This window comes from Scyliorhinus torazame, chromosome 8 (assembly GCF_047496885.1).
Source record: "Scyliorhinus torazame isolate Kashiwa2021f chromosome 8, sScyTor2.1, whole genome shotgun sequence".
In the NCBI taxonomy this organism is placed as follows: domain Eukaryota; kingdom Metazoa; phylum Chordata; class Chondrichthyes; order Carcharhiniformes; family Scyliorhinidae; genus Scyliorhinus; species Scyliorhinus torazame.
Window position 1 is genome coordinate 132,493,031 of NC_092714.1, and position 22,744 is coordinate 132,515,774.

General features: G+C 46.8%; 1 protein-coding gene and 1 non-coding gene across 3 annotated transcripts in view; one reads left to right on the forward strand and one right to left on the reverse strand.

Annotated features, from left to right (window-relative positions):
* The window catches only part of wwc3 (WWC family member 3), a 298,570-nt gene that overhangs the window by 106,090 nt on the left and 169,736 nt on the right, over nt 1–22,744 (reverse strand). For both annotated transcript variants that reach the window (XM_072514193.1, XM_072514194.1), the window contains 2 exons: nt 21,335–21,411; nt 12,358–12,437 (listed from right to left, as the gene is read on the reverse strand). In XM_072514193.1, coding sequence (XP_072370294.1) covers nt 12,358–12,437; nt 21,335–21,411 — 157 coding nt within the window. The remainder of the gene's footprint in view (nt 1–12,357; nt 12,438–21,334; nt 21,412–22,744) is intronic.
* trnac-gca (transfer RNA cysteine (anticodon GCA)) lies at nt 4,401–4,471 on the forward strand. Its single transcript has one exon. It is a non-coding gene; the product is annotated as a tRNA-Cys (tRNA).

Below are 22,744 nucleotides of genomic sequence, written 5' to 3' on the forward strand. Positions count from 1 at the left end.
ACTCAAAACAGCTTTCTGGAAAGAATGCAGTCCCATGTCAACTGTCTATTTAAATTATTATACAAATTAACACCTGCATCCTTATCCCTCTATTTGTTATTTAAACACTCATTAAAACCTACCTCTTTAGACCAAGTTCTTGGTCACCTTTTAATGTGGGTCTGTGTCAAATTTAGTCTTAATGCTCCATAAAGAGCCTTACTATGCAACTGCTTGTTGTTTATCCGTCAATGTATCCGAACATGCAGGTGGCATTCGTGCAGCAACCTGGCATGTTAAGTTTCACTTTCTGAGGTGAAGGGAGAATGATATGGGCTTCCCTTACCCTGGTGTTCAGTATGCTCCTCCAATTCAGGGCTAACTGTTAAACTTGGCTTAAGCCAATGCCTGAAAGTAGGGATACAATGTTGGTTCAAAAGGTTCTCAGTCTGTTTATTGAAATCTGTAGTCAGTCATGAATGGGGAATGGCCACACTGGAACAATTAACAACACAATAATACTTGCATTTATGAAGCACCTCATCATGTAAAAGCATTCCGCATTATGAATTGCCTTGGGATTGTAAAGATTGTTGGTGTCTAGACGAACAGAACACTAATCATGTACATTACTAATTCATTTATGATTGTGAGGGAGCAAATTTTGTAGCTTGTCGGAACGTGCATCAATTTAACTCTCAACTTGGACACGAGAGAAATGTTTGAATGTTCCAGAAACCTACATTCTACACAAATTATTTTCCAAAATAAAATGTAACAACAAAGTGCATTCACGTAGTGCCTTTCACATAGTAAAAGCACCACAAGAACCTCAGGAGAATGCAATCAGACAAAAATGTATATTGCTCAAAAGAGGGGATATAAGGATAAGTGGCCAAATGTTTGGTCAAGTTCGGTGACACAACAATAATGGAGTAAATGCCTAATCACAACAATTAATCTCTATTAATTTACCGACAACAGAACCAGAGCCTCAAGAGTGTTGAAAACCACCTGTTCTTCCCAAGCAGACATGCTACATGCCAAGTGGTGTTAAAAAATCCCCAAAAGGTCAACACCAGACAAACTGGAAACAGATCCTCCAAGTATATAAGTTATTGCCAACTTAGAGTGAATTGTTGAGCCTAGACTATTGCTGTCCCCCATTTTCACAGGTCCCAAGAGGGTGAATCCTCAAACTGCCCCATAGCCAATCAAAATAGCTCTTCACTTGTTAGGCAATATGGACCTTCCCTCAGCTTGAGGAAATCTCTCTCAACTAGAAAGTAAAATCATCCTTCAGAAGGTCCATCTTTTTCTCTTTTTTACTGTTGCTTTGGAAAGGGAGATTTCGTACAATACACGCACATATTGATGCATATCACGGAGGTCTTGCCTCAAGCAAATTACAAAGTGGTCCATGTTCAGCATAGTTTAGAAAACCATGGGAGGAATTCTCCCCCCACGCCAGGTGGGAGAATCGCCCGGGCGCCGCACGTGTCCCGCCACGCCGCCCCGACACCCACGCGTGATTCTCCCACCCCCCCCCCCCAAACCGGCACGGCGAGAATCACGGCTGGCCACTCAGAGAATCGCCGCTTGCAATGGGCGAGCGGCGATTCTCCGGCCCGGATGGGCCGAGCGGCCTGCCCAACACAACAGGTTGCCGCTGGCACCGTCCACACCTGGTCGCTGCCGGCGGGAACAGCGCGGGAACGCTGGAGGGGGGGCGGCCTGTGTGGGGGGGTGTTCCTGCACCGGGGGAGGGGGACCTCAAATGGGGTCTGGCCCGCGATCAGTGCCCACCGATCGGCGGGCTGGCCTCTCTGAAGGAGGACCTCCTTTCCTCTGCCGCCCCGCAAGATCCATCCGAAATCTTCTTGCGGGGCGGCCTCGGGGAGGCCCGGCATGCGTAAATGACGCGACGCCGTTCCTAGCCTCCCCGGGGCGGGAGAATAAGGGGCTGGGAGCGGGCTCCGACGCAGGAGTGAAACACTCCGGTTTTCACTCCGGCGTCGGCACTTAGACTCCCGATGGGAGAATTGCGCCCCATACTTCAGAAATTAGTGCCACTGCATCTTACATTACATTCATACAAGCAGATGGGCTTCTGTAAATCTAATATTGTCTTCTTGCTCTTGTATTCAATGCTTCTAGGTTAATTTGTTTTTTTAATTGTGTATAAAAGGAAAAACTCTAATAAAAATGTTCAAAAATAGTTTCAAACTAAAAAAATACTTCTTGGTTAAAAAGCAAAAAAGTAATTTGCTTTTTTTCTGTCTTACGAATCCACATACCAAAGGTTTTAATGGTACTCCATACCATTTAAGATACATTTTCTTTTCCTATTGTTATATTCCAAACATTTCACTTCATATTTTCCTACACTAAACTGTATTTCCTACTTATCAGCCTACCTTGCTAATCTATCTATTCTCTCCGCCAGTCTTTCACAATATCCCAATCCTCCTTAATTAAGTGAATATTTTTATTGAAGGATTTCCATTTTACATTCAACCACAAGACACAAATCTCCAAAATTTGTACAGTACAATTATTATTATTCCACATATACATACAGAGAAGGTTAGCAAATAGTCATACAAATGGTTCAGATTATCGATCATCGTAATTATTGTTGTCGGTATCTCCTTTTGCACGGAAAATGAAATTAAAGGAATATTTTTCGTCAGTATTCACTCAGGAAAAAGATAATGTTGTGGAGGAGAATGCTGAGCCCCAGGCTAATAGAATAGATGGCATTGAGGTACGTAGGGAAGAGGTGTTGCCAATTCTGGACAGGCTGAAAATAGATAAGTCCCCGGGACCAGATGGGATTTATCCTAGGGATTCTCTGGGAGGCCAGGGAAGAGATTGCTGGACCTTTGGCTTTGATTTTTATGTCATCATCGGCTACAGGAATAGTGCCAGAGGACTGGAGGACAGCAAATGTGGTCCCTTTGTTCAAAAAGGGGAGCAGAGACAACCCCGGCAACTATAGACCGGTGAGCCTCACGTCTGTAGTGGGTAAAGTCTTGGAGGGGATTATAAGAGACAAGATTTATAATCATCTAGATAGGAATAATATGATCAGGGATAGTCAGCATGGCTTTGTGAAGGGTAGGTCATGCCTCACAAACCTTATTGAGTTCTTTGAGAAGGTGACTGAACAGGTAGATGAGGGTAGAGCAGTTGATGTGGTGTATATGGATTTCAGCAAAGCGTTTGATAAGGTTCCCCACGGTAGGCTATTGCAGAAAATACGGAGGCTGGGGATTGAGGGTGATTTAGAGATGTGGATCAGAAATTGGCTAGCTGAAAGAAGACAGAGGGTGGTGGTTGATGGGAAATGTTCAGAATGGAGTACAGTCACAAGTGGAGTACCACAAGGATCTGTTCTGGGGCCGTTGCCGTTTGTCATTTTTATCAATGACCTAGAGGAAGGCGCAGAAGGGTGGGTGAGTAAATTTGCAGACGATACTAAAGTCGGTGGTGTTGTCGATAGTGTGGAAGGATGTAGCAGGTTACAGAGGGATATAGATAAGCTGCAGAGCTGGGCTGAGAGGTGGCAAATGGAGTTTAATATAGAGAAGTGTGAGGTGATTCACTTTGGAAGGAATAACAGGAATGCGGAATATTTGGCTAATGGTAAAGTTCTTGAAAGTGTGGATGAGCAGAGGGATCTAGGTGTCCATGTACATAGATCCCTGAAAGTTGCCACCCAGGTTGATAGGGTTGTGAAGAAGGCCTATGGAGTGTTGGCCTTTATTGGTAGAGGGATTGAGTTCCGGAGTCGGGAGGTCATGTTGCAGCTGTACAGAACTCTGGTACGGCCGCATTTGGAGTATTGCGTACAGTTCTGGTCACCGCATTATAGGAAGGACGTGGAGGCTTTGGAGCGGGTGCAGAGGAGATTTACCAGGATGTTGCCTGGTATGGAGGGAAAATCTTATGAGGAAAGGCTGATGGACTTGAGGTTGTTTTCGTTGGAGAGAAGAAGGTTAAGAGGAGACTTAATAGAGGCACACAAAATGATCAGGGGGTTGGATAGGGTGGACGGTGAGAGCCTTCTCCCGCGGATGGATATGGCTGGCACGAGGGGACATAACTTTAAACTGAGGGGTAATAGATATAGGACAGAGGTCAGAGGTAGGTTCTTTACGCAAAGAGTCGTGAGGCCGTTGAATTCCCTACCTGCTACAGTAGTGAACTCGCCAACATTGAGGGCATTTAAAAGTTTATTGGATAAACATATGGATGATAATGGCATAGTGTAGGTTAGATGGCTTTTGTTTCGGTGCAACATCGTGGGCCGAAGGGCCTGTACTGCGCTGTATTGTTCTATGAAACCAGAAATAATGGAGGATCTCAGGATAACAGGGATGATGGTACAATGTATCATTGCTAAGATGCATTCGTGTGGGGATATAGCTCAGTGGTGGAGCACTTGACTGCAGATCAAGAGTCCCTGGTTCGAATCAAGGTGCTCCCTTTGCTGTTAGCACCGCTACCTCACAGCGCCAGGGACCCGGGATCAATTCCAATCTCGATTGACTGTGTGGAGTTTGGTCTCCCCCGGTCTGTGTGGGTTTCCTCCAGGTGCTCTGGTTTCCTCCCACAGTCCAAAGATTTGCAGTTTAGGTGGACTGGACATGCTAAATTGCCCCTCAGTGTCCAAAAGATTAGGTGGGGTTACAGGGCTAGAGCGGGGATTGGGCCTACGTTAGGTCCATTACGAGATAAATTAAAGGCTGAACTAGAGAGAATGACAGCTTTAGGCGTAATTAAGCGCATAAAGAAATCTACAGACTGGATAAACTTCCTGGTCTGTGTCAAGAAGCGTAATGGAGACCGACAAATCTGTATGGACCCTAAAATTTTGAATCTTGATATTAAAAGGGAACATTACCCTATACCAAAAAGGGAGGAGATAACATGCGAGATGGCAGGAGCAACTTGTATCAGTAAATTAGACGCGTCACAAGGCTTCTGGCAACTTAAACTAGATAAAGAAAGCACTAAATTATGAAAGTTCAACACACCCTTTGGAAGATATTGCTTAAGAATGCCATTTGGCATAATTTCTGCTTCAGAAAATTTTCATCGTGCCATGGAGCACATAATTGAAAGGATTCCAGGAATCTGAGTTTATGTGGATGACATAATCAATACGGGAAGAACAATAGATGGTTTCTCAGGGTCCTAAAGAGTATCAAGTAGAACGGTCTGAAGTTGAACAGGGCAAAATGTCAAATCGGTGTGCACAGCATCACCTTCCTTAGAGACAAGCTCTCCGCACAAATCGTTCAGCCTGATCAAGACAAAATAAGAGCAATTCTGCAGATGCCGCGTCTCACTGATAAAAAAAAGGCATATTAAGAATGCTAGGGATGATTAATTTTGTGGGCAAATCCATTCTCAATCTTGCAGCTAAAACTGCACATCTTAGGGAGACTAGAAAGAAAGACGCAACATTCCAGTGGTCCAGCAGCCATGAACAAGAATGGCAGGCATTGTAAGTTTCATGGACAACAACGCCAGTCCTGACTTTTTTCGACCCAGCAAAGCATACGAAAATCTCGACGGACGCATCAAAGGATGGTTTGGGAGCAGTCCTATAACAGGATCTGGAAGGAAACTAATTTCCAGTAGCATATGCATCCAGATCAATGTCTGACACTGAACGTAGATATGCACAAATTGAAAAGGAATGCCTCGAACTGATAAATGGGTTAGCAAAGTTCCATGATTATGTGTATGATCTTTCTACGTTTGTAGTGGAGACTGACAACAGGCCACTGGTCGCTATCATTAAAAAAAAACTTAACAAGATGTCCCCGGGGATTCAGCAAAAGTTCATGAAGTTGCAACAGTATGACTTTGAGCTGATTTATACACCGGGAAAGCATCTCAATGTTGCTGATACACTACGTAGAGCATCCGGCAATGAGAAAACACTTCAGTTGGATGAGTACGTGCAGGTCCATGTAAACCTTGTAACTGAATCTCTGCCAGTATCTGACAACAAGTCAAAAATAATTAAAGAAGAAACCATGAAGGATGGCCCAAAGGATCCTGCTCAAGTTTTTACAATGCGCGAGCAGAGTTAAGTGATGTGAATGGATTTTTGCTGCGGAATCAACGGATTGTGATTCCACAGTCACTACGGACAATGATCCTCATGAAGCTCTGTGAAGGGCACTTGGGGATGGAAAAGTTCATGTGTAGAGCCAGGGAGACAATTTATTGGCCAGGGGTAAACCATGACATTGCAATGATAATGGATAACTGAGAAATCTGCCAAGAATTTCAGCAACGGCAGAGCAAGGAACAGTTGCAGATGGGCGAGATAGTCACAACTCCATGGCAGAAGTTTGGCATGGATCTCTTCCACTTGAATGGAAAGGAGTACCTTCTGGTCATAGACAGTTTTGCTAACTTTCCGAAGATAGCACAGCTGTCGAATTCTACAGCCAGATGTGTCATTAAGAATGTCAAAGTGTTGCGGGCTTTGTGTGGGAGGGTAAAACGCCGCAAGTGAAGAAAGTGTTGCTGGAGCGCAGTCGTGGGAGGGTGGGTTGGCACTGCCGAACTTTTGCAATTGCCACTGGGCAGCTAACATAGCCATGATTAGGAAGTAGGTAGTGGGGGAAGGGTCGGTGTGGGAGCAGATGGAGGCGGCGTCATGTAAAGACACAAGTTTTGGAGCACTGATAACGGCACCTCTTCCATTCTCGCCGGCCCGACACTCCACAAGTCCGGTGGTGGTGGCAGCTCTGAGAATCTGGGGGAAGTGGAGGAGTTATAAGAGAGTGGAGGGAGCATTGGTTTGGACCCCGATTTACAATAATCACCGGTTTGCATCGGGGTAGGCTGGATGGTGGGTTCCGGAGATGGCAAAGGGCAGGAATTAGAAGGGTGGGGGATCTATTTATGGACGGGAGCTTTCCCAGCTTGGAAGCCTTGGAGGATAAATTTGAATTGCCAGCAGGGAATGGGTTTAGGTATTTGCAGAATACGGAACAACTACAACAAGATAAAGACAGCAAGATACATGAAGAACAACAAACACAAAGGAAAATGAAGTAACTTCACAAGTATAACAGACGACAGATGTCTCGGTGCTCATATATCATACATTTGATCCTGACACGGTGTAATAACACAATGGGACAAATTCAGAATTATTGATGAACTGCAGGATAAAATAAACACCCACAGAGCTTGGAAAGGCCAAGGCCATGACAGGATCATCGAGCAACATCCAGGATCCATCCAGAGTTTCTCTGAATACTCTGCACCTCCACCATATTGTAGTCCCAGATATCCCGGGTATGAAGAAACCTAGGCCCTGGTGGGTGGTGAAGAACAGTCGTGCCTGGCCACCTCCAGTCCTTCTCGACAAATACAGAAGACAAGACAACCTAAGGCTTCTGGTCGGAATCCTCGATCGACCCCAGGCCATGAAGACTGGATACAATGTGCTCCATCAAACTCGAAACTTCAAAATCAAGATTATGAAAGCATGGCAACCCATTCACAAATTTGGCGGGGAATTCATTCGTAGCTCCCCTCGGGAGACTGGGCGTACAGAGTCCAGCCCCCATCTCACTGAATAAACCAGGATGTTCGACATACCATGCAGGAGGATTTCCAATGACTGAAGTAACTTCAAGTATAACAGATGGCAAATGTCTCTGTGCTCATATATCACCAAGACTGACAGGATTCCCTTCTGCATTTCATCCATTCACTTTAGGATACCTCGCAGTTCATCAATGTGAGCACCAATAATCTGTGCCGGGGAGTTGGGACTGTCGTCCACAATTTCACTCACAATGGCAGCCATCATTAGCATCGCTGAAGTGTAGGCCCATGACGAGCAAAACTGCCATTGTGAACTTGCCCCAATATGACCATCTGCAACTGCTTCAATCAAACAAAAATTTTCTTGACTTAACTCAGCTCCCCATCGCCAACATTTAGCCAGGATCTTCCAGGAACATAGGGGGCGATTCTCCAATATGAAGCCCAAGTCTTTGCGCCGTTGTGAACGCCATCGCGATTCTGGCCCCCACAGGGGGCCAGCACCCCGCTGCAGCCTCCTTTCGCGGCGTCAAATGGGCGCCGCGCCAGAAAGTAGGCCCGGGGGGTGGGGGGAGAGAGAGAGGCCGGCCCGCCGATCGCTGGGTCCCGATCGCTGGCCAGATCCCATCGGAGCCCCCCCCCCCCCCCCCCCCCCACCACAGGTCCCCCCCCCCCGCCCCCCCGACCGTTCCCGCACAGTTCCCGCCGGCAGCGACCGGGGTAAACGGCGCTGGCGGGACTCTGTCGTATCGGCGCGGCCGCTTGGCCCATCCGGTCCGGAGAGTTGGCAGCCCCGCCGATTCAAGCGGCTGGCGCCACGCCAAACGCGCCACCGCAAATGACGCCGATTCTCCGCACCTCGGAGAATCGCATGCCGGCGTTGGGGAGTCGTGGCGCAGTTGCGGCGATTCTCTGGCCCGGCGAGGGTCTCGGAGAATCACCCCCATAGTATAGGACATACACACCAGGTTCAAATAATTATGCGTTGTGCAAGAAGATATAAAAAGGATTAAAAGACAAGTAGAGCCAGAACTCGCGAAAACATAACCACTCCCGCGTTTACATCATGTGATCCCCCTTCTTAGCAAATTTGTATATGGTTATATTCATTCCAAAATGTGCACAGTTTACACAAAATATTGAACTGACACCAGCACGGGTTCCTGTGGAACACCTCACACTGCACCACCCTACGCCAACAAACTTTCTTTTACCTTCTCTCTGCTTTCTGACTCCCCATCCACAATCCCTTAAATTTTGCGTGACATTATTTGAACCACAACTCTCTTGCGTGCTGCTGTAGGAAATGCTTTTGAAAATCCACAACGGCTTTATATTTCAATGGTTTTATAAGGTTGGTCAAGCTTGAGATCCCTTCAGAATCTGTACGGCCCAATCCTGATTAAAGTAAGTTCCTTAAAGGAAGTGCTTAGTAACTTCATTTCTTATGACAGAATGGTCGCTTAAATACTAAGGTAAGTCTGCTGGCCAATAATTCCCTTTCTCATCCAGTGTCTTTCTTGTAACGTAGGATCACATTTGCCATCTTCCAGTTCTCTTGGACACATTTCCTATTCAGAGGGTTTCGGAAATTATAGTTAAGTATTCATATTCCTTCTTCCCTGTTAGTTCTGGATGTAAGTCACTAACTCTTGGTCATTTGTCTATTTGGAAGTTTGAATAGGCTCTTTAGGTCCATCTCCCCTTGTTTTATATTGGAGATTCTCCCATTAAAATATCACCTTTCCTGCGAATACCAATGCCAACTACTCATCTCGTACTTGTAGCATTACTTCACTCCACTAAATGCTCACCTTCCACATCCTTATCCTTACTTGATTATGCTTACGACTAACACACCACCACATGGAAACTTTTACGTGATGTTTTATGCTTCCTTTTTTAAAAATATTTTTATTCAGACAAAATTTTTCATTATACACAAACAAGATCAATACAACGCTTTATGCTTCTTGTTCATTTTCTCTCACACTTCCCTTTTGAATGTGATATTCCGGTCTTTTCCTTGATTTTTTCTGCATTAAATAAACTATCAAATTTAGTCTAATCTCCCTATTCGTTCATAGAAGCCTAGTGCTTGACACACTTATTTGTAGCAATATTATCTCCTTGTTAACTACTTCACACGGCTGATCTATAGAGATAACTGCCAATTATCTCTTCCATTTAATTTGGAGTTCCCTTCTCTCTCACTACTGCTATTCCTTGTCCTCAAATTATTGCTGCCCTCTTCTACTCTTGCACTGAACCTAATTATACTGTGCTGCCCCAAGTGCTTCCCTACCTATAGGGCACCCATTGGCTTGCTACCAAAACCAATCCAAGTCGTGTTTCATTCCATGTAAAAGTAGCAATACCTTGACTAAATCTGCACAGAACACAATAGAAAATCCTCCCCTTTCTTAAGAACTGTATATACCCTATCCCACTCTGCCGTTGGAGATTTGATAACTTTTACAATTGCATCTTACATTACGAGAAGAAAGCTTCTGCAAAACTAATATTGCCTTCTTGCTTTTGCATTTCCAGCCGTTAGATACAAAATCAAAGGTGGAATTGGCCTTTCTTCTGATCTGCAAAGCCCCAAAGGGCAACATGATAGCACAATGGTTAGCACAGTTGCTTCACAGCTCCAGGGTCCCAGGTTCGATTCCCGGCTTGGATCACTATCTGTGTGGAGTCTGCACATTCTCCCGTCTGTGCGTGGGTTTCCTCCGGGTGCTCCGGTTTCCTCCCACAGTCCAAAGGTGTGCACGTTCGGTGGATTGGCGATAAATTGCCCTCAGTGTCCAAAAAGGTTATGTGGGGTTACTGGGATACGGTGGAGGTGTGGGCTTAAGTCCGGTGCTCTCTCCTAAGAACCGGTGCAGACTCGATGGGCCGAATGGCCTCCTTCTGCACTGTACATTCTATGATCTATATCAAGGTTTTACAGTTGGCACACACCCCATTTATTGGTCTATATATTTCACCTCCTGTTTCCTGCCAATAGTTTTTGGGTTTACCAGGTTAAAGTCCAACAGGTTTGTTTCGAATCACTAGCTGTCGCAGCATTTTTATAAGACTTCACAGAATTTGCAGTGCAGAAGGAGGCCATTCGGCCCATCAAGTCTGCATGGCCAATCCACCTAACCTGCACATCTTTGGACTGTGGGAAGAAACTGGAGCACCGGAGGAAACCAAGCATACACGGGGAGAACGTGCAGATTCCGCAAAGACACCCAAGCCGGGAATCGAACCTTGGACCCTGGAGCTGTGACGCAACTGTGCTAATTACTATGCTACCGTGCCAACTTCTTACTGTGCCCGTTTTCTCTGTGCAAAGGAGAAGCAAAGCCCATCAATTTATACATCGTATCCTCAATTTGCACAGGGGTTCATCGTATGGTGAACATTTGACAGGTCTATTTTTTGTCATCTCAAACAGACCCCAAAATAAAACAGGCACCTGCCTAAATCAGGCATGAGGCAGTCAATACTCCCATGCAAAGGACCCAATGCCGGTTGAAGGACCCCTTTTCACAACTATTTAATGGGCATGAGCAGGTCAAGCACTTGGCCTGCCCCACTCGTGGATTATTTCAAACTATTCTTCCTGTAGAGCAACTTCAATTAAGCCTCAGGCCTACAGGCAGGCCGGCATGATCAAATTTTTATCCCAGGGTCTCAGTAATAGAAATATATTCCTGTTTCTGCTCTTACATTCCCGTTTTAATGAAAATGAGAGATGTTTTGGAAAACTATTAAAATTAACATCTGCAACTTTCCTCACACTGAAGAAAAATTAAGACTGATTTAAATAACTTCAGAATGGCCAGTTTGAAATTCCATTGATGGTCTGGAGGAAATATTTAGCTGTAACCATACAAGACATTTTTACAGCAGTGAAATGGCAAATCGACATGCAGAAAACATACGATAGACAGCACTTTAAATCAAATCCCATCCAAGGGTAAAGAGAAATTATATTTTATTTTGATGTTCACCATAGTTTCCTGGAAGTTGTGCTCAGCTATTATAAATCATTATAAATAGTGATTTCCAGAAAGCAGGTAACTAATCACTTCCACAAATCTTCAGCATAATCACTACTGCCTATTCCTGAAGTTATTGATTGAGTACTGGTATATCCAGTACTGTAATACTCACAGTGTTGGAAACTCGCAAAGACGATCATGGCCGGAATTCTCCGGCCATTGGGATTCTCTTATCCCACTGGCAGCACACTCCCGCCCGCGAGTTTCCTGGTGGCGTGGGGTCAGTTCAATGGGGCATCCCATTGCCAAGTGGCGGAAAGAGAGAATCGCGCTGCTAGTGAACAGCATGCCGCCGGTAAACACATGGCTGGGGGACCGGAGAATCTCGTCCCATATCACAAGATGAGAAAGCCAGCACATTGACAAAAAAAGGTTAGACAATTTATGCTTAAAGTTCTGTCAAATATTCTTAATTTGTACCTAAATATACAAACCGATGTAAATATTAAATGCTTTTTTTCATGTTATGATGATCGCTTCGATATGGACAAGCGGTTCAAGAAGGCAGCTCACCACCACCTTCTGAAGGGCAACTAAAGATGGGCAATAAATGTTGGCCAAACCAGCAATGCCCACATCCAGTAAAAAATAAATTTAAAAAAAAAATATTCTTTATTCACTCACACAAGACCAAAATTGCTTAAACACAACATACAATTAAAAAATGCTCAGTTTGGAAATGAGAAAATACATATCTCAAAATATAATTTTTACAAATCAATATTATACTTACTCTTGTAGTGTCTCTACGCCTTTTTCTTTGTACTGCAACTCCTCTTTCATCTGTGCTAACTCCCTTTTCAATCTGGAAACCTGGTAATAAAGCAAGTCACTTCCAATAAATGCAGTCAGGTCCAAGTATCTAATAGTAACTAGACATTTTAATTCAGATTATCGGAATTAAACATAATCCATCAGACTGACGGGAGTATTGTGCTAATTGTTCCAGTGGATTGCCTGGCATTTAGTCACATTTAGTGTGATTTAGTGCATCAACGTAGTTTTGATTCCTTTCTCATAACAGCTAAAATCAAGCAGCAAAACACCTCCATTGCCTTCATTTAAGAAGTAAAGTTAGGCATTGGGACTCAGTGAAATCCATCTTTTTAAATGCTTCTATTTGATCCTAATTCCATAAATACAGAGGTCAGCAGACTTCAAGTTAAAGACTGGGAGTGGCAAAATAGTACAGCCACTGGCACCTGGCCAATTCACTGCCAACAATCAGTTAATATTACAAACAGTAGGCATTGTTTCTTTTCTCATAGAAGGTACAGAATCTCATAGAATTTATAGTGCAGAAGGAGGCCATTCGGCCCATTCAGTCTGCACTTGGAAAGAACACCCCACTTAAGTCCACACTTCCAACCTAACCCAGTAACCCCACCTAACCTTTTTTGGACACTAAGGGCAATTTAGCATAGCCAATCCACCTAACCTGCACATCTTTGGACTGTGGGAGGAAACCGGAGCACCAGGAGGAAACCCACGCAGACATGAGGAGAACGTGCAGACTCCGCACAGACAGTGACCCAAGCCGGGAATCGAACCTGGGACCCTGGAGCTGTGAAGCAACTGTGCTAACCACTATGCTACCGTGCGCCATTTTGGCACAGAGTGTGCTGTTAACTGGATCCACACCAGTTGATGAAGTTAAAACTAAGGCACAGCAGCTTTTTTTTTTTTTTTTGAGGGGGTTGTTTACTGACTTAGTTCCCAGTTAACACTATTCCAACCCACCAATCCCCATTTATAGATGTCCAAATACCCAACACCTGTTTTAACAATGTGATTGCCATTAAACCTTAACAATGTGATTAATATGGTATTGGCATGTGGATCTTTGCAGAATCTGATTCTTCCTTGTGGGTAACATCACTTTTCCAAAGTCATTGTTCAAATAATGCCATACACAAGAAATACAAAATATTGCTGGTAGAAAATAATCGGGAGTGCAGGGGAAAGATGCTGAGGAGAAGGCAGTTAAAGTGAGTGAGAAAGTGAGAAAGCAACACTGCCGATAGATCCCGGGAAACGCTTCCTGCAGACTTCCCAGCAGCTTTTATGCCTCGCGGGATATACTCAAGTTGTGTGAGATGTCGGAATCGGAATTCCGCCCAAAAGGGGCATGACCAAACGGGGCACGCCTAAGTAGGGTTTAAACCTACTTAGGCAAGCGTACGCGGGATCTACTAGCGTCCAGGGATCTACCAGCCTCCCCAGCGAGACCGCAGCCAGACGGCGTTCAGCACTGGTCCACACAAACGTGATGGTCTCCCAGGCCATCGGAGGCCCCTGGGTGGTCAGGAATAGTGCAGGGTGACCCCCTGGCCCTCCCCGTGGAATGCAGACACCTTGGCACTGCCCAGCTGGCACCTTGGCACTGCAGCCCTGACACTGCAAAGGTGCCTGGGTGGCACTGCCAAGCTAACAGGAGCACCTCCACGGTGCCAGGTTGGCAGTGAAAGAATGCCAGGTGCCAGGGTGGGACCGCCAAGGATCAGGGGCCGAAAGGGGCTATGCCTATGAAAGGATGGTGGAGGGGGGATTTAAAAGGTGGGGGAGGTGCAGGGCAGATTAAATAGGGCCCTCTGGTTGAAGGGGTGAGAGGTGGGGGTCCTGGAGGAGGGCGTGAGGGGTGGGGGTCCTGGAGGAGGGGGGTCTGTAAGGGGGAATAGGGGTAGTGCCCAAGTGTGTAGGGGTGACAATGCCCATGGGACACACCTAGACATAGTGATAGAGCTAGGAGGGCCAAGCTCATTGAAGATTACTGAGGCCACCGGACGAGTGGGGGGGGGGGGGGGGGGGGGGGGAAGGCATGGGGGAGTGGACAACACCATCAGGAGGGTGGGGAATTTAAAAAAACACAATAAACACCTTTGTGCACAACTAGTATGATGCCTCGGAGTCACTTTCTTCCGCAATGCAGACCAGCCTCCAAACCCTTGGCCCATGTCCCCAGGTAGCTCCCCCTCCCCGTGGCACCTACCCATCCTCCAGCCATGGACATGTCCCCAGAGCTGTGTCTCATCCCCTGGGTGTTCGGATGTTGGCTGGTGCGTGTGTGGTGTCGCCTCCGGCAGTGTTCAGGCGTAGTGTCCAGGCATCATGGGGTGATTGCGTTACTGGCAATGACTCCCACATGATACTTGGCCCGCCCACCAACGGGGATCCACTTGGGTTGTGTGAAATGCTCACTTAGCCACAATTGCCAATTCCCTATTAGCAATAGCCTTCAGCCGCATGGCCAGAGGCCTCAGCAGTCATGGGGGTTATGGGTGGTCAGTGGGGCATACAGGCAGGGGCAAGGGTTGCCCCAGGAATCAGGAACAGGCGATCCAGGGGTTGTCATGGTGTGCCATGTGTGGTTGCCCCCCGGATATGCCCCCCCCCCCCCCCCTTCCTCCCCTTCCCACAGCAGCCATCCCTGCAGAGGATCCCCCAGTCAGGGTTCCCCCACCGAGCACTGGGGCAACAAATCCAGCGTCCCCGGGCTCTTTGCCTGTTAGCAAAGATGGCTACTCACCTCCTCGGCTCCCCATTGAAGCCCTTCCGCCAGGTTCACGTTTTTCAAAAGGAGTACAAATCAGTATCAGCGTGACCACTTGCTGGAGAGGCTGCTGAATGACAGGAGGCCGTTGGATAAGGGGTGGCTCTCATTAATTGTATGGAAATAAGGTTTAAGTGGTGATAATTGGTTTCTCGCCACGCTACGGCGAGGTCCCGATTTCAGCTACAGGAGTGGGCTGGTTTCGTCTCGAGCTGTCTGGCATGGTTCTCGTTTTTGACCTCTCCCTCTATTCACCGGCCTTGTTTCGCTTCAGCGAGAGTGCAACAAGGCCGGAGAATCACGCCCTAAGTGTGGGTTAAACTGGTGAGAAATTCCCCAGGACCCAAGTATAATTCTGAGTATAATTCAGAGACAGTGGGCTGGATTCTCCAATTTGGAGACTATGTCCCCGGGGCGGCGTGAGAACGGGCAGGAAAAGTGCTGCAAAACGGCCACCGATTCCCCGTTTTGCTGAGGGCTAGCAGGAAGGCTGAGTATCCAGCTCTAGCTGCCAATACAGCCTGGAGAATTGCCGGGTCCGTGGCCGCACATGCGCACGGCGGCGGCCTGCAGCGGCCGCGCGTGCTTCATGGCGGATGCCACTCGTGGACCCGGCCCGTGAAATAGTCCCCCCCCATTCAGCCGGCTCGCGCACCACGGATCACCCCACCACAGTGCCCCTAGCCCCCAAATAATGTCCCCCCCCTACCCATTGATCGGCCCTCCTGTGACTGTGGCGGCGCTGGACTGAGTCCGCAGCCGCCACGCTGAGTTCCCGACGGGTGAGACCACATGCGACCCACGCCGTCGGGAACATGGCCAGTTGGGGGTGGAGCATCGGGGGGGGGCGGGCCTCAGGCCATTGGATATGTGGTGTGGCATACTCAGAGTACACCGCTTTGGAGGGGGCGGGGCATCGCGGAAGCGGCCCCGCCCCATGATTCTGTCGGGAATTTGGATTCTCCGGCCCGTCACCGAGCGCAATTTCGAGTCGGCGACCGGAATCCAGACCAGTATCTTACAATATATTAATTAGCCACCCAATTCGAGACAAGCTGCTCGAGCTGGAGCACTGAATTTGGAATTGTGCTTGCTTGAACTTGAGCTGCTGTGCAGAATATTGCCGTTAAAGTTTAACAAAATGATTCCTTTTCAGGCAACCCTGGATTGCGAAAACGAGAATTTTTATTCCCTCAGTGCCAATCTCAGAAATCCCATCACTGGAGGCATGGGATTGGTAGATTTATAGAATGACAAGACAGAAGGAGGGCCTTTCAGTGCACTGTGCCTGTGCAAAGCCACTGAAAAATTAACTCGCCTGCCCTCTCCCCACAACCCTGCAATTTCTTATCCCTTCAAGTATTTCTCCAACTCCCTTTTTAAAAATGATTATTCAATCTGCTGCCACCACACTTTCGGGCTTCCAGATCACAACAATTCACAGTATTGAAATATTTCAACCCATCTTTGCTCTGATTCTTTTGCCAATCACCTTAAATCTGGGTCCTCTGGTTACCAACTCTGCTGCAGTTTCTCCTCATTTACTCCATCAAAATCATTGATGATTTTGAATACCTGACAAATCTCCTTTTAACCTTAGCTGCTTGAAGGAGAACAAGGCCACATTCTTTAGTCTCTCGAAGTTAACTATCCCTTGATAATGTATCGGTAACTCTCTCGCTTGTTTACCCTCTCGGAGGCCCTGACAACCTTCCTGAATTGGACACAATAATCTAACTGGAGCTAAACCACTGATTTAATAAAGGTTCAGGATAACACTTTTGGATTCTAAGCCTCTGTTTATAAATCCAAGGATCACATAAGCTTTTTTTCTGCAACAAGTCTTCCCAACTTATCCTGTCACGTTCAAAGATTTATGCAAATAAATCCCAGGTCTCTCAGTTCCTGCGCCTTTTTCAAATTGTACGATTTAGTTTGTGTTGCTTCTCCTCATTCTTCTCACAAACTGCATCAGCTCATCCCACTGAATTTCATCAGCCACTTGGAATGATCGTTTCAGCAACCTATCCGCATCCTCTCCAAGGCTGTCATTATCCTTATCATTGTTTATGGGCAGCACGGTAGCACTGTGGATAGCACAGTTGCTTCACAGCTCCAGGGTCCCAGGTTCGATTCCCGGTTTGGGTCACTGTCCGTGTGGAGTCTGCACATAGATTACATAGAACATACAGTGCAGAAGGAGGCCATTCGGCCCATCGAGTCTGCACCGACCCACATTAATCCCTCACTTCCACCTTATCCCCGCAACCCAATAACCCCTCCCAACCCAACCCTTATGGACACTACGGGTAATTTAGCATGGCCAATCCACCTAACCTGCACGTCTTTGGACTGTGGGAGGAAACCGGAGCACCCGGAGGAAACCCACGCGGACACGGGGAGAACGTGTAAACTCCGCACAGACAGTGACCCAGCGGGGAATCGAACCTGGGACCCTGGCGCTGTGAAGCCACAGTGCTAATCACTTGTGCTACCGTGCACGTTCTCCCCGTGTCTGCAAGGGTTTCCTCCGGGTGCTCTGGTTTCCTCCCACAGTCCAAAGATGTGCAGGTTAGGTGGATTGGCCATGCCAAATTGCCCTGAGTGTCCAAAAGGATTAGGTGGGGTTACTGGGATAGGTTGGATGTCGGCTTAAGTGGGGTGCTCTTTCCAAGGGTCGCTGCAGACTCGTTGGGCCACCTGGTCTCCTTCTGCACTGTAAATTCCATGATGATTCTATAACAGTCCTAGTTTTGTATCATCTTCAAACTTTGAAATTGTCCAAGATCCCAGGTTCGATTCTCGGCTTGGGTCACTGTCTGTGTGGAGTCTGCACGTTCTCCCTGTGTCTGCGTATGTTTCCTCCGGGAGCTCCGATTTCCTTCCACAGTCCAAAGATGTGTAGGTTAGATGGATTGGCCATTCTAAATTGCCATTACTGTCCAAAAAGGTTAGGTGGGGTTACTGGGTTATGGGGATAGGGTGGAGGCGTGGGTGGGATGCTCTTTCCAAGGGCCAGTGCAGACTCGATGGGTTGATTGGGCCTCCTTCTGCACTGTAAATTCTATGACGTATCGAAGTTGAGTCAATAGAAATATCAAAAAGTGCACTGATCCCGAAACAATCCCTGAGAAAAACCATCATATAATTCCCACACGTTTGAAAAATAATTCTTCACTTCGACCTCTGCTTTCTGTTCCTTAACGAATTTTGTATCAATTCCACGGTGACCTTCGAATCTCCTGGACCAACCCGTGAAGCCTCATTTCATAATGCAACAAGGTTAGATTTGGAATTAGTCTGCACTCCATGAACGTTTCAGCATTTCGTTAAATCTTTCACCCCATTCTCTTCTATGATACATTTTATTTCTTTGAATTCAGGGCGTGCAGAACAAAGCCATTTGGCCCACCATACTTGTGTTGGCTCTTTGAACGAACTATCTTATAAAGCCCATAGTTTTGTTTAGTCCCGCAAATTCTTCCTCAAGTATTTATCCAATTCCCTTTCAAAAGTTACTAATAAATCTGCTTCCCCAATCCTTTCAAGCTATGGATTCCAGATCATCATAACCAGATTTGTTAAAAAAAACAAATCCTCATCACACCATTGATTCTTTCATGACTTTTCTTAAAACTGTCCCTTGGTTACTAACCACCCTGCGGGTGGGGATCATTTCTCCATCTCCACCCTATTAGGACATTTCATATTTCCGATCGTCTGTATGAAACTTCCTCTTAACCTTCTCTACTCCAAGGACAGCAATACCAAGTTCCCTCTGAAGAGCCATAGGGACTCGAAACATTGGCCGCGATCAAACGGCCCGCTGCACCCGAAAAGTAGTGCGCAGCGGCACAGCGTGGTCGTAGAAGCGAGAAGCTGGGAGATCCCACCCCCGGGATCTCCTGGCTCGCAACGCCTCACGAGATCTAACGTAGTCTCGCGAGACATTGCAATGTGAATGCCGCCCATTGTGGGTAGATTCACTTTTAGGTTAAGCTGCATATTACAGCGAGACAACTAGTCTCACTAGTGCAGATTCCCGGATACCCTTCGCCTCGGAGACTTCGGGCAAGCGGCGTTCAAATGGAGACCAGATGGAAGGCACTCATGGGGATTCCCATGGGATCAGATGCCCCCCAAGTGCATACCCTCTGGACAGGGGGCCACTCGGGCACCACCAGTCGGGCACCCAGGCAGTGCCACCTGGGTTCTGGCGCTGTCAAGGTGCCACGCTGGCATTTTTTGCGTGGTAGTGATCAGGCCGGGGATGCACCCATAGTGCATTGGTGTTTGGGGGGGGGGGGGGGGGGGGGGGGGTCAGGGATCACATTGGGGCTCCAGAGATCACATTGAGGAGTCCCGGCGAGCGGAGCTCCTCAATGCATAAAACGGGGCTGTGTGTGTTCCCAGCTGAGGCCCCCGATCTAACGCAGTGGCGTTTTATAGCATTGTGTTTCTCAGCGTTGTGAGCGCCAGGAAACACGCAACTAAACTCACTCGCAATGAGATCCGGTTCCCATTTAGTTAAATCCCACCCATTAATCCCATTTCTCTCTCCACAGAAGCTGCCAGACTTGCTGAGTCTTTCCCGTATTTTCTGTTTCTCATGCCCCCAACTTCCCTCATGCCCCCACACAGTGGGAGTTCTCTCATCCATGGCATGCTCAACATGACCTCTACCTGTGGTGCCCAGAACTGAACTCCCGGTTCTTTGGAATGCAATCACTCCAAGTCGACACATATTTGTTTATCATCCACACCTTTCTTGCAAATAGTCTCATCTAGGTGATTAATGCCATGAAAAAAGCTCAGTTTTAAATCTGTCTCTATCCACTGCTCACTGGCTCAGATAGAATTAACATGAGTTACTATTCAGTAATGAAACTTCTGCCTCGATTCCATAACCTCTCATTTCAGTACTAATGATTTGCGAAGAACTTTCTTAAAAAATTCAAGAAAAGCAACCTAACAGCATCACTCTCGTCCACCTCATGAAAAAGGATCCAACAAACCTATTAGAAGCGGGCTGAGTGGCGCAGTGGTCAGCACTGCTGCCTCACCGCGGTGAGGACCCAGGTTCGATCCCGGCCCCGGGTCACTGTCCATGTGGAGTTTACACATTCTCCCCGCGTCTGCGTGGGTCTCACCCCCACAACCCAGAAAGATGTGCAGGATAGGTGGAATTTGCCCCTTAATTGGAAAAAACAATAATTGGGTACTCTAAAAAAAATTTTTAAGAAAGTGAAGCGGGCTGCCTTTTACAAACTCATCTTCTGTTCCCCTGTTTGTCCCATTACCACCCCCACTACTACCTTGTGCCTTTATCCCTTTTGCCATTTAAAAAAAAAAAATTAATTTGGAGTACCCAATTCTTTTTTCCCCAATTAAGGGGCAATTTAGCATGGCCAATCCACCACCCTGCACATCTTTTGTGTTGTGGGAGTGAGACCCACGCAAACACGGGGAGAACATGCAAAATCCACACGGACAGTGATCCGGGGGTCGAGATCGAACCTGCGTCGTCAGCACCGTGAGGCAGCAGTGATAACCACTAGGCCACCTTGCCGCCACTTCCCTTTTGCCCATTTAATCATTTCTGTCTTCCACTCGATCAGAGATCTTCCCCTTTTGCTTTTCCGTCCACTCTCCCTTTTCCCTACCCCTGTATGTGCTGAAAGGTTCTCCATCTCCTTCATCGTCAAGTTCTGATGAAGGGTCAGCGACGTAAAATGTTCACTCTTTTTCTCTCTTCACAGTTGCTGCCTGACCTACTGAGCCGTTCCAGCATTTTGTTTCTTTTATTTCAAATTTCCAACATCTCCAGCATTTTGCTTTACAAAGCCAACTCAGTTTTGATTTATTGCTGTTATTTCCACTCATTATTCTGGACTAATTTCTTTTGTCATAAGTCCCAGTAACTCCTGTGCTAGAAAAATGTCACTTCAGAGACTTGTAATTCTTCTCAACTCTTTAAATATTGTGAAACAGGAAGTGAGATTCCAGCCTGTCTCTTTGAAGTATTTACTCAACATATTGCTTTGAAAATTATATACAATGATAGAACTTCAACAATCCGGCCGAAGAGGTCAGCTTGCTCAAGCCTAATCCAGGTCAGGTGTCTGTGACAGCCCACAGCCAGATTCAGAACCTCACTTACCCCCTCTCTTCGGCTTGCGATTTCAGCTTTAATCTGGTCAGGATCGTACTTTGTATTGGAGGATGAACCCGAATATGCTGTAAAAACAAAAATCAGGAATATCAAACAGTTAACAGAAAAAGTTACCAGCTCCAGAAAAAGCTAAATAATCAAAGCAGCAATGGGGGAGGGGGTGGGGGTGGGAAAGGAAAGCCGGCTACAAAGGTTTCCAGAATCTTCAAGAAGGCAATTCCCCCATCAGCCTCTCAGCATGACAAATAGCAGCCATGCTAGTGATGCCCAAATCCCAAAAATGAATTAGAAATAGCATTTCACCAGTTCAGTTCCGGTTACATACCAGCGGTAAAGGCAGTACAGCATTTTAGTGCACGGATTCTCGTGCAAGTTAAGAAAGAATGTTAAATGAGGTCAAGGGCTTCCTTAATGCAAGTGAGAAGGACATTTCAGAACAGCAGGCGGATAATCATTGGCCATTTTCCCACAACTACTGGCACTGGTAAAATGCCCAGGAGCACCTTGGCTTTCTTTATTCGAATATTGCTGAAAAAAGAGACATGGCGAAGTTTTGCACCTTGCACTCCTCAGGCACTTTGCAAGAATATCAATATGAGGGAAAGTACAAAGAACAAAGAAAAGTACAGCACAGGAACAGGCCCTTCGGCCCTCCACGCCCGTGCTGACCATGCTGCCCGTCTAAACTAAAATCTTCTAACACTTCCTGGGTTCGTATCCCTCTATTACCATCCTATTCATGTATTTGTCAAGATGCCCCTTAAACATCGCTATCATCCCTGCTTCCACCACCTCCTCCGGCAGCCAATTCCAGGCACCCACTACCCTCTGTGTAAAAAAACTTGCCTCGTACATCTCCTCTAAACCTTGCCCCCCTCACACCTTAAACCTATGCCCTCTAGTAATTGACCCCTCTGCCCTGGGAAAAAGCCTCTGACTATCCACTCTGTCTATGCCCCTCATAATTTTGGAGACCTCTATCAGGTCGCCCCTCAACCTCCGTCGTTCCAGTGAGAACAAACCGAGTTTATTCAACTGCTCCTCATAGCTAATACCCTCCATACCAGGCAACATCCTGGTAAATCTCTTCTGCACCCTCTCTAAAGCCTCCACATTCTTCTGGTAGTGTGGCGACCAGAATTGAACGCTATACTCCAGGTGTGGCCTAACTAAGGTTCTATACAGCTGCAACATGACTTGCCAATTCTTATACTCAATGCCCCGGCCAATGAAGGCAAGCATGCCATATGCTTTCTTGACTACCTTCTCCACCTGTGTTGCCCCCCCTTTCAGTGACCTGTGGACCTGTACACCTAGATCTCTCTGACTTTCAATACTCTTGAGGGTTCTACCATTCACTGTATATTCCCTACCTGCATTAGACCTTCCAAAATGCAT